This window comes from Apis cerana, linkage group LG5 (genome assembly GCF_029169275.1).
Source record: "Apis cerana isolate GH-2021 linkage group LG5, AcerK_1.0, whole genome shotgun sequence".
In the NCBI taxonomy this organism is placed as follows: Eukaryota; Metazoa; Arthropoda; class Insecta; order Hymenoptera; family Apidae; genus Apis; species Apis cerana.
In genome coordinates, this window is record NC_083856.1 from 10712502 (window position 1) to 10724157 (window position 11656).

General features: G+C 21.1%; 4 protein-coding genes across 7 annotated transcripts; 1 reads left to right on the top strand and 3 right to left on the bottom strand.

Moving 5' to 3' along the window:
* Positions 1-57: 57 nt before the first annotated feature.
* Positions 58-5059, bottom strand: LOC107997903 (protein PFC0760c). Its single transcript, XM_017056844.3, has 4 exons — positions 4569-5059; positions 4385-4447; positions 3515-3677; positions 58-3256 (listed from the first exon to the last, which is right to left on the bottom strand). The coding sequence occupies exons 1-4, from the start codon at positions 4637-4639 to the stop codon at positions 227-229; spliced, it is 3327 nt and encodes a 1108-aa protein (XP_016912333.2). The 5' UTR covers positions 4640-5059; the 3' UTR covers positions 58-226.
* A 463-nt stretch (positions 5060-5522) lies between these two features.
* LOC107997904 (peroxynitrite isomerase THAP4) lies at positions 5523-6713 on the bottom strand. The gene is made up of 3 exons (XM_017056845.3): positions 6361-6713; positions 5868-6256; positions 5523-5787 (listed from the first exon to the last, which is right to left on the bottom strand). The coding sequence occupies exons 2-3, from the start codon at positions 6252-6254 to the stop codon at positions 5662-5664; spliced, it is 513 nt and encodes a 170-aa protein (XP_016912334.1). The 5' UTR covers positions 6255-6256; positions 6361-6713; the 3' UTR covers positions 5523-5661.
* Positions 6151-10460, top strand: LOC107997790 (katanin p60 ATPase-containing subunit A-like 1). Of its 4 annotated transcripts, none has more exons than XM_062075174.1 (11): positions 6151-6277; positions 7374-7645; positions 7809-7944; positions 8025-8169; positions 8287-8377; positions 8447-8568; positions 8631-8810; positions 8902-9044; positions 9141-9253; positions 9335-9461; positions 9541-10460. In XM_062075174.1, the coding sequence occupies exons 2-11, from the start codon at positions 7381-7383 to the stop codon at positions 9737-9739; spliced, it is 1521 nt and encodes a 506-aa protein (XP_061931158.1). In that variant the 5' UTR covers positions 6151-6277; positions 7374-7380; the 3' UTR covers positions 9740-10460. The 4 variants fall into 4 exon arrangements, with proteins under 4 accessions (XP_061931158.1, XP_061931157.1, XP_061931160.1 ...); XM_062075173.1 differs by lacking the exon at positions 6151-6277 and adding an exon at positions 6787-6928; XM_062075176.1 differs by lacking the exon at positions 6151-6277 and adding an exon at positions 6787-6928 and having other exon boundaries at positions 8025-8160.
* On the bottom strand, positions 10293-11457 carry LOC133666113 (RNA-binding motif protein, X-linked 2-like). Its single transcript, XM_062075177.1, has 4 exons — positions 11317-11457; positions 11079-11231; positions 10799-10928; positions 10293-10670 (listed from the first exon to the last, which is right to left on the bottom strand). The coding sequence occupies exons 1-4, from the start codon at positions 11328-11330 to the stop codon at positions 10542-10544; spliced, it is 426 nt and encodes a 141-aa protein (XP_061931161.1). The 5' UTR covers positions 11331-11457; the 3' UTR covers positions 10293-10541.
* Between the last annotated feature and the right edge of the window lie 199 nt (positions 11458-11656).

Consider the following 11656-nt stretch of genomic DNA (forward strand, 5'->3'; position numbering starts at 1 on the left):
TATAAATCGATATAAATATGAATCGAATAAAATCAATGAAAAAATTAGAATGGAAATATTATATAATATTAATTTTTTTTTATTAACATACGTAACTTATTAAAGTAAAGTAAACTTGCATCATTAAATATAATATAAGCACATATTATATGTTTTAAAAAAAATTTCATATGGAGAATCAAATATATTTTATACAATATGTTTTTGTAACAGATTTTTTTGTATTTTAATTAAAATCGAAATCACTTTCTGTATTTGATATATTTCTTTCGATTGTGCTATCTGTATCAGAATCTAACAAAGATTTAATTACATCTTTCGTTTTTTTTTCTTCGTTTTCAGAAGATAATTTTTCATTTTTATTCTCAACTTTTGTATCAAGTTTTTCTTCTATTTTTTCATGTTTTAATTCTTGTAATTCTTTGCATTCTTGTGTTTCTTTATCTTCTTCTTGTTGTATTTGATTAGGATCATAATCAGTATATGCAAAAGATTGATTTACATGGGTGTCGCTTACTTGATTCGAATCATATTGTTGGTCATAAGCATATTCATATTGTTGATTCGTATCTTCCTGGTATTGTATGTTAGGATCATGTTCATACTGATTTTCAGAATCATATTGTTCATCTATATATTCTTCGTATTGTTCGCTCGATCCTTGCATATATTCTTGATTAATATATTCTTGATATTCTTGATTTTCATTATTTTCATACATTGTGTTTTGTTCATAATTATGTTCTTGATTAGTTTCATATGATGCATTTGGATCATAATTTTGATTTTGATTAGTGTCATATAATGCATTTGCATTGTAATTTTCATCTTGATTAATTTCATATGACATGTTTGAATCATAATTTTGTTTCTGATTAGCTTCATACATATTTTGATCATAATTTTGGTTTTGATTATTTTCGTATAATGCATTTTGATCATAATTTTGTTTTTCATACATAACATAATCTTTATTTAAATCAGTATATTCTGTTTCAAAATTTTGCATATAATTTTGTGTTTGATTAGAATCTTCGAAATAATTTTGATTGCCATATTCATCATTTTGTACCATTACTTCTTGCCTGTTATTTTCAGATACATTATCAGATACAAAATTAATTTCATCACATTCTTGTATTTGCTCATTATCAACTTTATTCTCATCATCAATTTGATTTTTCGTTGATTCTATATTTTGAATAATATTTTCATTGTTTGTATATTTTTTATTTTTGTTTTCTTGTTGTTGCGAAATATGTTCATTTATTTCTACTTCGTTTACGAATCCTTCTTTTGATTCAAGACTTTCTTGTTCATTTTTCGTGCTATCTGTATCTATATATTTTTCATTAACATTTTCTCTACAATCTTTTCCATTCTCCACAGTATTTTCCTCTAAATTTAAAGATCTAATTTGACCTACATTATCCTTTAATTTAAAATTATCAATAACAAATTTTTCCTTCTCTAAATGATTTTCAGCTTCTTGAGTTAAATCTATTTTCTTTACCCATTTCTGTAAAAGATCCACATTCCATGGTTCTAAATCTTCGACAGTATCAAACAAATCTTGATTAAGATTTGATTCTATTGCGATATAAATATTATCTTTCTCATTATAATTTTCTTTCTGTGTATTTTTTAAAGTAACATTCTTATTATCTTGCTCCATAATTTTATCGTCTAATGAAATATCGGAATCATTGTGCTCATCGCTTTTCATTTTAATTAATTGCTGTTGAGATTGTCTTGGAATGTTATCTACACTATTAATATTCTCTTTCCCACAATTTTCAATATTTTGAAGTAGATCTAATTTTGGTTTATGTAACTTAATATCGCTGCTAATTTCGTCTTTCGCAAACGCGACGTAGTTTCTTTCGAAAATTGGAATATGGTTTTGCATGGTTTCAACCAATTCAATATTTCTATTTTTATTCATACGTTCTTTTCCAGAACTAGCAACATTTAAATCCACTGTTCTAGATGCGAGATCATCCGCTAATGCCAAAACCTTTTCGACTTCTTTAGATATTTTTTCTTTCGATTGATTTTCTTTCGATTCAACAAAATCTCCTAAATTATCATCTAATGAAGAAATATTAGGTATGTTATCAGTTATATTTTGTTCTTGATTAATTTCTTCCAAACTCTGCGTATCAAGATCATAATGGAGTTTCCGAATTTTATCAATGTAACTGTCTAATTCATTTTCTACAATCATCGTTGTTCTACGTTTGTCTTCTATAGCGGATTGTTTCGCATTTGTCGACAATCTTGTATTAATTGAGATTTTTGGGGTAAAATGTTTGTGACGTTTTATCATATTATCAACGTCGAAAGTCTTTAATGAACGCACAGGAATATCACTAACAGATTTATGCTTTGGTTTAAAATAATTAGATTTTTTCCACGAATAATCAAAGTAATTTGGTGAAACTTGTCTCGATAACATCAAAGATTCATTTAATGAAGATGTGTCATTTTGTTTTATAGATGTTGATATAGTTCTGTGAATTGGAGATAGTTCATCGATATCTTTTGTTTGCATTTGTATATTATTTAATAATATTTTATTATTTTCTTGTTGAGAAGATTGTACAACTGATGATGAATGAATGTATTGTAAATTTATTGGAATATATCGATTTTTAGTTATATCCGAAGATTTACATTGTGATATATCATTGATAGTACGTTCCGGATTTACAAAATGCGTAATAGTGTGGGCTATTTCCATTTGTTTTGATAAAGGTTTATCAAAATTATAATGCGAAAGAGTTTGTTGATTTAATGAACTCGATCGATTTGATGATATATATGGAACGTGTAAATTTGAATCAATTTGTATATAAGACTGCTTTCGTTGTGGCAATAAATTTTGAGTTGGTAATTGTTGAATCAATTCATTGTTTTGTAAAATTATCGGATACGATTGCAAAATATTTTGATCGTTTCTTTGTTGATTTAAATCATTTGATTGTATAATATTTCGTTGATAATAATCATGAGATGTGTTTTGAACCGATTTTATTAAATCTTCTGACGCAGATGACGGAGAAATCGATCGATTCTTTTGAGAATTCAATCGCAACAATTTAGGTGATGATACATTTTCTGCTTCAGAAGAAATTTGTTTCATAGTGATATCTTTTTTTAAATATTTATCTTTAGCTTGATTTGTTATATTGTCCTCATTGATATTATTTGTCGATGAAAGAGGAATCGTATGAAGATAAGATTCATATTGTTTCTGTAAAAAAGAAATATTCTATGTTGCAATATTTAACAACATGCTACACATTTCGAATAAATATTTAGATATTTTATATCTATATTACAATTATATATACTATGCATTAATTAATAAATTACTATATATTATATTATTTGCTAAAATTAATTTATGTAAAAATATATATATATTGAATTTCTTTATATTTATATATTTGTTTATATAGAATATAAAATAAGATTACCAAAATGATAATAAAGAATAAAAAAAACTCACTCTAAGAATGTTAAGTCTATCCGTTTTTGTAGACATCAATGTGAGACTATTATCTACTCTATCCAATGCTTCAAAAAGTTTATGATTCTTTTCATCTCTCGTGCGCTGTTCTTCTAAAAATTCTATATATCTTAAACGTAATCTATTTATACACGCATCATGCCTGAAATATCAATAATTTTGTAATCTCTTTTTCAAAAAAAAATTTTTTCTAAAGAAAATTATATAATTTAAACAATCGATAATTGTAAGATCATTAAAACAAGTTTATATTTTATTAAAATCAATTTATCATAATTTATTGAATAATTTATTGTCTACTATGTAAATATACACTTCATAATATATATGAACATACGATCGAAGAACATTGCGTGATCTTGGCAAAAAATTATGTATAATATATTTATCTACATAATTATATTTTTTTATATATCTATATTAATTATATCAAAATAAAGATTAAAATATCAAATTACAAATATTTCTTATATATTTTTATGCGATTAAAATTTTCAATTTCTAAAGGTTAAAATATATTTCAAAATATAAACACAAAGAACATGAAATTCATGTTCGAAGTCAATTATAAGACAAAGTTAGTATTGATTGTGACAACTTTCTTAAAACTAGGTCACTTCCTAATCAATATATAATCTCCAAAATTCTATTGTTATTATTATTACGTAAAACAGGAATATAATCGATAACAAAGCAATTATTTGCCACTATGTAATATTGTTTTTAAAAATATTTTTTTTCTGTTTATACATTAATTCTTTAATTATTCTTATATTGATTATTCTAATAGTTTATAAAAATAATAAATTTAATAATAACATATTTACGTAAATAATTTTAAAATTTTACCTATTACGAGATTCCTGTATAAGTATTTTAAATCTTTCTTCTAATCTTATTCTTTCTTCTTCACTGTAACAATTATTCAGGAACATATATAATAATCTATTTATTTATATTTTATAATTCTATACTTATTAATAAATTTTAGTATATTGTTACTATATTGTTTATATAAAAAAAATATACTTACCTTTTTCGCAACTTTTCTTGTAGTTCCAACATTTTTTTATAATAATCATAATTATCGTAAAACGATGTCATAATTAATAACAATTTATAATTCAACTTGAAATTAATTCAAAAATTTAAGTTATCGACTGTATCGACATTCGATATTTGGCGCTTATTACGAAAAATTTTAATAAAATTGACAATAATAAACAATATTTACATATAACATATTTCGTATAACTAGTAAACATTTTATATAACCATATATAATGTAATAAATATATATTAAATTTATAAATAATGAATATTTACTTTGATACTTTGTAAAACCATTTCAATTATTGATTAAATAATTGAAACAAGTGATCAATAAATTTATTAAATATTTTACTTATTACGATATAATATAAATTTATTTTATTTTGAATAACAAGAATTATTGTAACGATCTTTCTTTGGTTCGGTACTACGAACGACTGTCGTATTTGACGTTGTGCAATGAATAGAGTTGAGGGTGTTACAGCAAGTAAACACGCAGGTGTTGTCCCTACTCCTATTCTAACTCACGCAATAATATTTATTTAAAATTTTATTTGTTTTAATTTGATAATATAAAAATAATATATTAAAAATAAAAAATCTTGTTTAAAATAATATTTATATTAATCTAAATTTTAATTCATTTTTATTAATTATTATTAAATATTACAATCAATTTTGCAAAAAAAAAAAAAAGAAAAATTTATTAAAATAATAAAAAAAAATCTGTATATTTATTATTTATTATTTTTAATTTAATTATTTAATTATTTTTAAAAATAAAATGTTCATTTTTAAATGTTAAATATAAATTTATTTATATTTTTTATTTAGAATAAATAAAATAAATATTCTTATCACGAAATTATATAAATTATTTTTTTCTGGAAATAAACAGATTATTACAAAATAAATAAATAATAAATCAAATAAATTAAATTTAAATCCTTATTACTGTAATATATTTTATTGAAATTTTTCTGATTTTTTTATAAAAATTATTATGTTAAAAATTTATTGTAACTATATAAAAACATTTTAAATATTATTTTTTTACATTTTATTACATTTTATTAAGCATCGTCACATTTTCTAATATAAACTGCGCTCACATGTTCATGTAATTCTGGTGTTTTTTCTGTAGCCATATATAATGTATGTTGTAGACAATCTCCAATAAGTTTAAATTCTCTTTGAATCTAAATAATTTTTTTAAAATTATATATTGTCATTTTTTTATTAATTTATTTTTTAAATAATTATAGTTAAATAATTATACCTCAATTACTTTGTGTGAATTTGCCACTTTTGTTGGTCGTCTTATATTAGTTGATCTCAATTTAATAATATTATTTTCAAATATTCCTTCTTCTATTGTTGTTACACCAAAATTGTGAGATAAAAGTAAATGTACTTTATTTGTATCAGGTATTATTTTTAAAAAACCCATTTCATAATGTAATGGTTTCTTTGTCTCAGCATCCCAACTTTTTGCAACATAATTTAACATTGGTTGACCAATAGAATGCCAATTCATTTCTTCATGATATTCAAAAGGTGTAATTGTTGGAAATTTACCAATTCCAGGACAATTTTCTCTAGTTCTCCATATACCCTTCAACCAAGCTAATGGTTTGATTGCTTCATGCATTGTTAATTTTTCCATATCTAATGAAAAAAATATTTTATGTAATGTATATTTTTATGTAGACATTTAAATATTTTACAAGAAAGAAATAACTATTATTTAAATATTATGACGTAATACTAACCTTTATCATAGAAATATCCTTTTTTATATTTTAAAATTTAAAAAGTTCTTATAACATTTATTTCTTTAATAATTTGAAATTTTTCTTTTTTTATAATCATCAGAAATATATTATTTATAAAAATTATAACACTATATGTTTATAATAATATATTATACTAAATATTACTATCAATATTAGAAGATATTAAAACCATTGAACCACAAAATATTTTTTTATATTCAATTATTGTTTATTTAATTCAATATTTGAATATAATCACATATTCAAAAAATTTTATTTTGTTCTCAATTTAAATTTTGTGAATTATATTATAACATCGATTTTCATATTATATTATGTAGTAAAATAACCTTTAAATTAATAGTCATCTATAAGAATATATATATATATATTTATCAAAATTTAAGTAGACATACAAACGTGGTGAAAATACAATAAATATTAAATATTAATAAATTTTTAAACAAATGCAAAAATTTAAAAAAAAATCCGTAATTTCAAAATAGTAATATGGCGACAACAATTTACAAATTCGAGTAAATTACATCGCATATATTTGCTTAGAGTTAGTACTTTTTTCTAATAATTATGTAATAATTTTATTGTTTTTTAAATTTACGCAACATATTAATCATAAATCATTTATTTATTTTTTTTTGGAATTTGAGTTCATACTATTTTAAGTTATATATCTCCGATATTTATGTAATGATCAATGATTAATATTTAAAGAATTACTATTCATATAAAATAATTTTTTTATCAAATTTTTAAATATAATATTATTATTGTTTATAATGAAAAAATAAATAAAATATTGGTTTAATTAATACATATATATATATATATATTAAATTTTCAGATTTTATAAATTATTTTTTTTTTCTATTATAATTAATTTTCCAAACAATTTTAATTTAAATATATCATTTATTATTTCATAATATCACATTATACATGATCTTATTATACACATTATATATAAATACTTATATGTATATATATTTTAGAAGAATTATGGCTGTTTCAATCAATGAAATTTGTGAAAATACCAAACTAGCTCGTGAAATGGCTTTAACTGGAAACTATGATACATCTGGAGTTTATTATCAAGGCGTTGTTCAACAAATTCATCGGTTACTTGCAAACATTGCAGATGCTACCCGGAAAGCTAAATGGCAACTTGTACAACATCAAATTGTTCAAGAATTTGAAAAAGTAAAAGCAACTTCAAATACTTTACAACTTTTTAAAGTTGATACGCATGGAGAAAGGTTATTAGGTACTATTATTTATGAAAAATATTTGATAAGAATATGTATACAATATAAATATATATATATTTAAATATAAATATAAATATATATATTTAAATATTATTATATTTATTATATATGTATATATATTATAAATAAAAATACAAATATAATAAAATAAATTTTTAGGTACTTCGTGCTTATCATTTGAAGAGCCTACAAGAGATCCAACTTTGTGGACTTATAATAATTCAGATAATTCATGGAATCAAACACCTGCAAGGGATCCAGATGTATGGCCACCTTTAACACCTGCTGAACAAAAGTAATTTTTTTAAATTAGTAATAAAATTAAAATTATCACTTGTGTTACATTATATTAATATTATTAAATTATATTTATAGAAATATTAAACCATTAAAAAATCAATCAAAACAACAAAATAGAACAAGTATACGAAAATCTGTAACTACTGGAAAAAGATCAGATACCAAAGCAATGGTTAAAAAAGATGATAGAAAAATACAAAAAAAAGATGATGTAAACAAAGTATATTTCATTTTTATTATATAAAGTATATATATAAAAAATGATATGTACAAAATATAATTTTTATTATATTTTTACATATAGTATAATATTATAAGAAATAAATAACTTTTATAGGAAAAATTGGAAACTGAAAAAATAGATATAGAAGTAGAGGAACGTAAATTTGAACCATCTGGAAATGACAGAGATTTGGTTGATTTATTAGGTAAACTATATATTATATTAGTAACTTTAAAATAAAATAAATTATTATATATTTACATAAATATTACAGAAAGAGATATTGTTCAAAAAAATCCAAATATTCATTGGGATGATATAGCTGATTTACATGAAGCAAAACGATTATTAGAAGAAGCTGTTGTACTTCCAATGTGGATGCCAGATTTCTTTAAAGTATATTTAATAATTTTGTATATGTTATATTTCATATAATAAAATATGGATTGTTTTTTCAGGGAATTCGTCGCCCTTGGAAAGGAGTACTTATGGTTGGTCCACCAGGAACTGGAAAAACAATGTTAGCAAAAGCTGTAGCTACTGAATGTGGAACAACTTTTTTTAATGTATCATCTTCTACACTTACTTCAAAATACAGAGGAGAATCAGAAAAACTTGTTCGTCTCCTTTTTGAAATGGTATTTGTAATTTATGCTTTTTATCTTTTTTCAAAAAATGAATTTAAAATTATTTTTTACTAATTTTTAATTATTATGGATATTTATGCAGGCTAGATTTTATGCTCCTAGTACTATTTTCATTGATGAAATTGATTCTTTATGCTCTAGAAGAGGATCTGAATCTGAACATGAAGCTTCACGACGAGTAAAATCTGAACTTTTAGTTCAAATGGATGGTATAAGTTCCAATAGGTAAAACAATTACATGAAATTAAATTACATAAATAATAGTATATATACTATACTTTATAAAAGTCTATAAAATAAATAAAACAAAATTTTTTTTAGTGAAGATCCAAGTAAAGTGGTAATGGTATTAGCAGCTACAAATTTTCCATGGGATATTGATGAAGCTCTTCGAAGACGATTGGAAAAACGTATTTATATTCCACTACCAAATCGTAAGTTTTATTAAAATTTAATAGAAATAATTTTTATGATATATACTTCAATTTCCTAAAAAAAAAAATTGGAGTACACAGGTGAAGGTAGAGAAGCATTATTGAAAATTAATCTACGTGAAGTAAAGGTAGATTTATCTGTAAATTTAGCAGATATTGCGAAAAAATTAGAAGGGTACTCTGGTGCAGATATTACAAATGTTTGCAGGTAAACAAATATTAAAAATATATTTATATAATTTTATATATATAATATATATGTATATTTTCTACATATTTAAATATAGAGATGCATCTATGATGTCTATGCGGAAAAAAATTGCGGGCTTAAAACCCGATCAAATCAGACAATTACCAAAAGAAGAATTAGATTTACCTGTATCTGCTGCAGATTTTGATGAAGCTGTTGAAAGATGTAATAAAAGCGTTTCTCAAGAAGATTTAGAAAAATATGAAAAATGGATGAGTGAATTTGGTTCTTCTTGATACCATTCTACTCAAAAAATATAAATTCACAAAGAGCTTATTCAAAAATATAATTGCTTATTTAGATAGATATTGTTAAAATTTTTTGTTTGTCATTATTGACAAACAAAATATATAAGCATTTTTAAAAATATATTTATCAATATAATAATTATCGTATTTTTAAAATGATATTCTTCATTATATTATTATTATAAACAACTTATGTTTTTCTTTTTCTTACTTTTTAAGTTTAAAGAGTAATACAAATTCATATTGTTTTAAAAAATCAAAATTTCTATTAAAATTACATAATATATTATATATAAACAAAAGTTGCATAAATTAAATGATATTATAAAATATTATATATATGAAACAAAGCAATTCAACTTCATATTACATTATTATTAATTTACCTATAAAATTAAATTGAAGAATAATATTTTTGAATATTTTTATGATTCATAGATTTTAGTTTATTAAGTTAATTGTTATTTGAAATTTATTTTTATTTAAATAATGTTCTTTTATAATTAATTTAAATATTTTGAAATGAAGATATTGTAAAAAATAAGTTTTAAAATTTTCAATATATATTTAATTTTAAACTTACTTAAAGAAATACAAGAAATTAATTTTGTACTACATTACATTAACTTTAAATTAAAATGTAAATTAAATTGTTGTTTTTAATAGTGTAAGTTATATTTTAATAAAAACTACAATTTTTTCTTAAAAATCAAATATTTTTGTAAAAATATAATATACAATTATATTATAATATTATAAACATATTTATACTAAAAATAATAGCATATTATCAATAACTAAATCTTTTGGGAGCGCAACCTTCCTTTCTTAATTTTTTAGTTTCTTCATCAATATTTTTTGAATCTTTTGGTGTTTTATAATTTGATACATGATCAACTCTTATTGTTCTGCCTAAAATCTAAAATTATATAATTATTATTATTTTTATTACATATTACAATTATTTTAAGTATTTCATCTTTCATTATTATTAAAAAATTTAATACAAAAATAATAATAACAATAATATTTCAAAAATATTTTTACCTTAGTACCATTAAAATTATCAACAGCTAATATCGTACTTCTTTGATCTTCATAGCATAAAAAACCATATCCTTTTTGCTTTCCTGTATCTTTATCTCTAATTAAATTTATATTTACAACTTCTCCAAATCTATAATGATAAACTTATCATTATTAATTAAATTATTATTAAATAAATTATTTAATATTATTAAATAAATAATAATTAATATTATTAAATAAATAATAATTAATATTTATTAAATAAATATTTAGCAATTATTTTGAATTTTATACTTACTGAGAAAATACTGTTATTACATCACCTTCTGTTAAATCATATGGTAATCCACCAATAAAGATCCAAGCGCTATTTTTATATTGATCATGCCAAGATGTTTTTCTATCGCCTAATAATTCTTGTTCTCCAAGTTTTTGTATATTTTTTACGTTTCTAAACATATACGATTATAATTAAATAAATAATAAATTAAACAATTAGATTTATATTTACAAATGAACTTTATAAAAATACTCACGTTAAAGGATTCATTTTATATATACTAAAAAAATAATATATTAAAAAAATTATTTTATGATATATTTTTTAAATTTTATACGATATTTATAATTATTTATACAAATATATAATTACATAATATACATATTTATAATAAAATTTAACTCATTTTTATATTTAATACTTATTGGTGATACAATTATACAAAAAGAACTATTTTAATATATATATATATATATATATGTATATATAAGTTTATTAAAAAACAATATTATAGTTACACTGAACATAAGTGTAAGTGATGTTTTAGAATATAACCTCAAAAATAGCTTACATCAATATGAATCATTTTATATAAA

Excerpts from the sequence above, each read along its gene's own strand:
- LOC107997903 (XM_017056844.3), bottom strand. The coding sequence starts at position 4,639 with ATGACATCGTTTTACGATAATTATGATTATTATAAAAAAATGTTGGAA. Across the intron at positions 4,448-4,568 it reads CAAGAAAAGTTGCGAAAAAG|TGAAGAAGAAAGAATAAGAT; the intron begins GTAAGTATATTT and ends TAATTGTTACAG. Across the intron at positions 3,678-4,384 it reads ATACAGGAATCTCGTAATAG|GCATGATGCGTGTATAAATA; the intron begins GTAAAATTTTAA and ends TTGATATTTCAG.
- LOC107997904 (XM_017056845.3), bottom strand. The coding sequence starts at position 6,254 with ATGGAAAAATTAACAATGCATGAAGCAATCAAACCATTAGCTTGGTTG. Across the intron at positions 5,788-5,867 it reads ATTCACACAAAGTAATTGAG|ATTCAAAGAGAATTTAAACT; the intron begins GTATAATTATTT and ends AAAATTATTTAG.
- LOC133666113 (XM_062075177.1), bottom strand. Across the intron at positions 10,929-11,078 it reads GTAATAACAGTATTTTCTCA|ATTTGGAGAAGTTGTAAATA; the intron begins GTAAGTATAAAA and ends TTATCATTATAG. Across the intron at positions 10,671-10,798 it reads ATAATTTTAATGGTACTAAG|ATTTTAGGCAGAACAATAAG; the intron begins GTAAAAATATTT and ends ATATAATTTTAG.
- LOC107997790 (XM_062075174.1), top strand. The coding sequence starts at position 7,381 with ATGGCTGTTTCAATCAATGAAATTTGTGAAAATACCAAACTAGCTCGT. Across the intron at positions 8,811-8,901 it reads TTCGTCTCCTTTTTGAAATG|GCTAGATTTTATGCTCCTAG; the intron begins GTATTTGTAATT and ends ATATTTATGCAG. Across the intron at positions 9,462-9,540 it reads GATATTACAAATGTTTGCAG|AGATGCATCTATGATGTCTA; the intron begins GTAAACAAATAT and ends ATTTAAATATAG.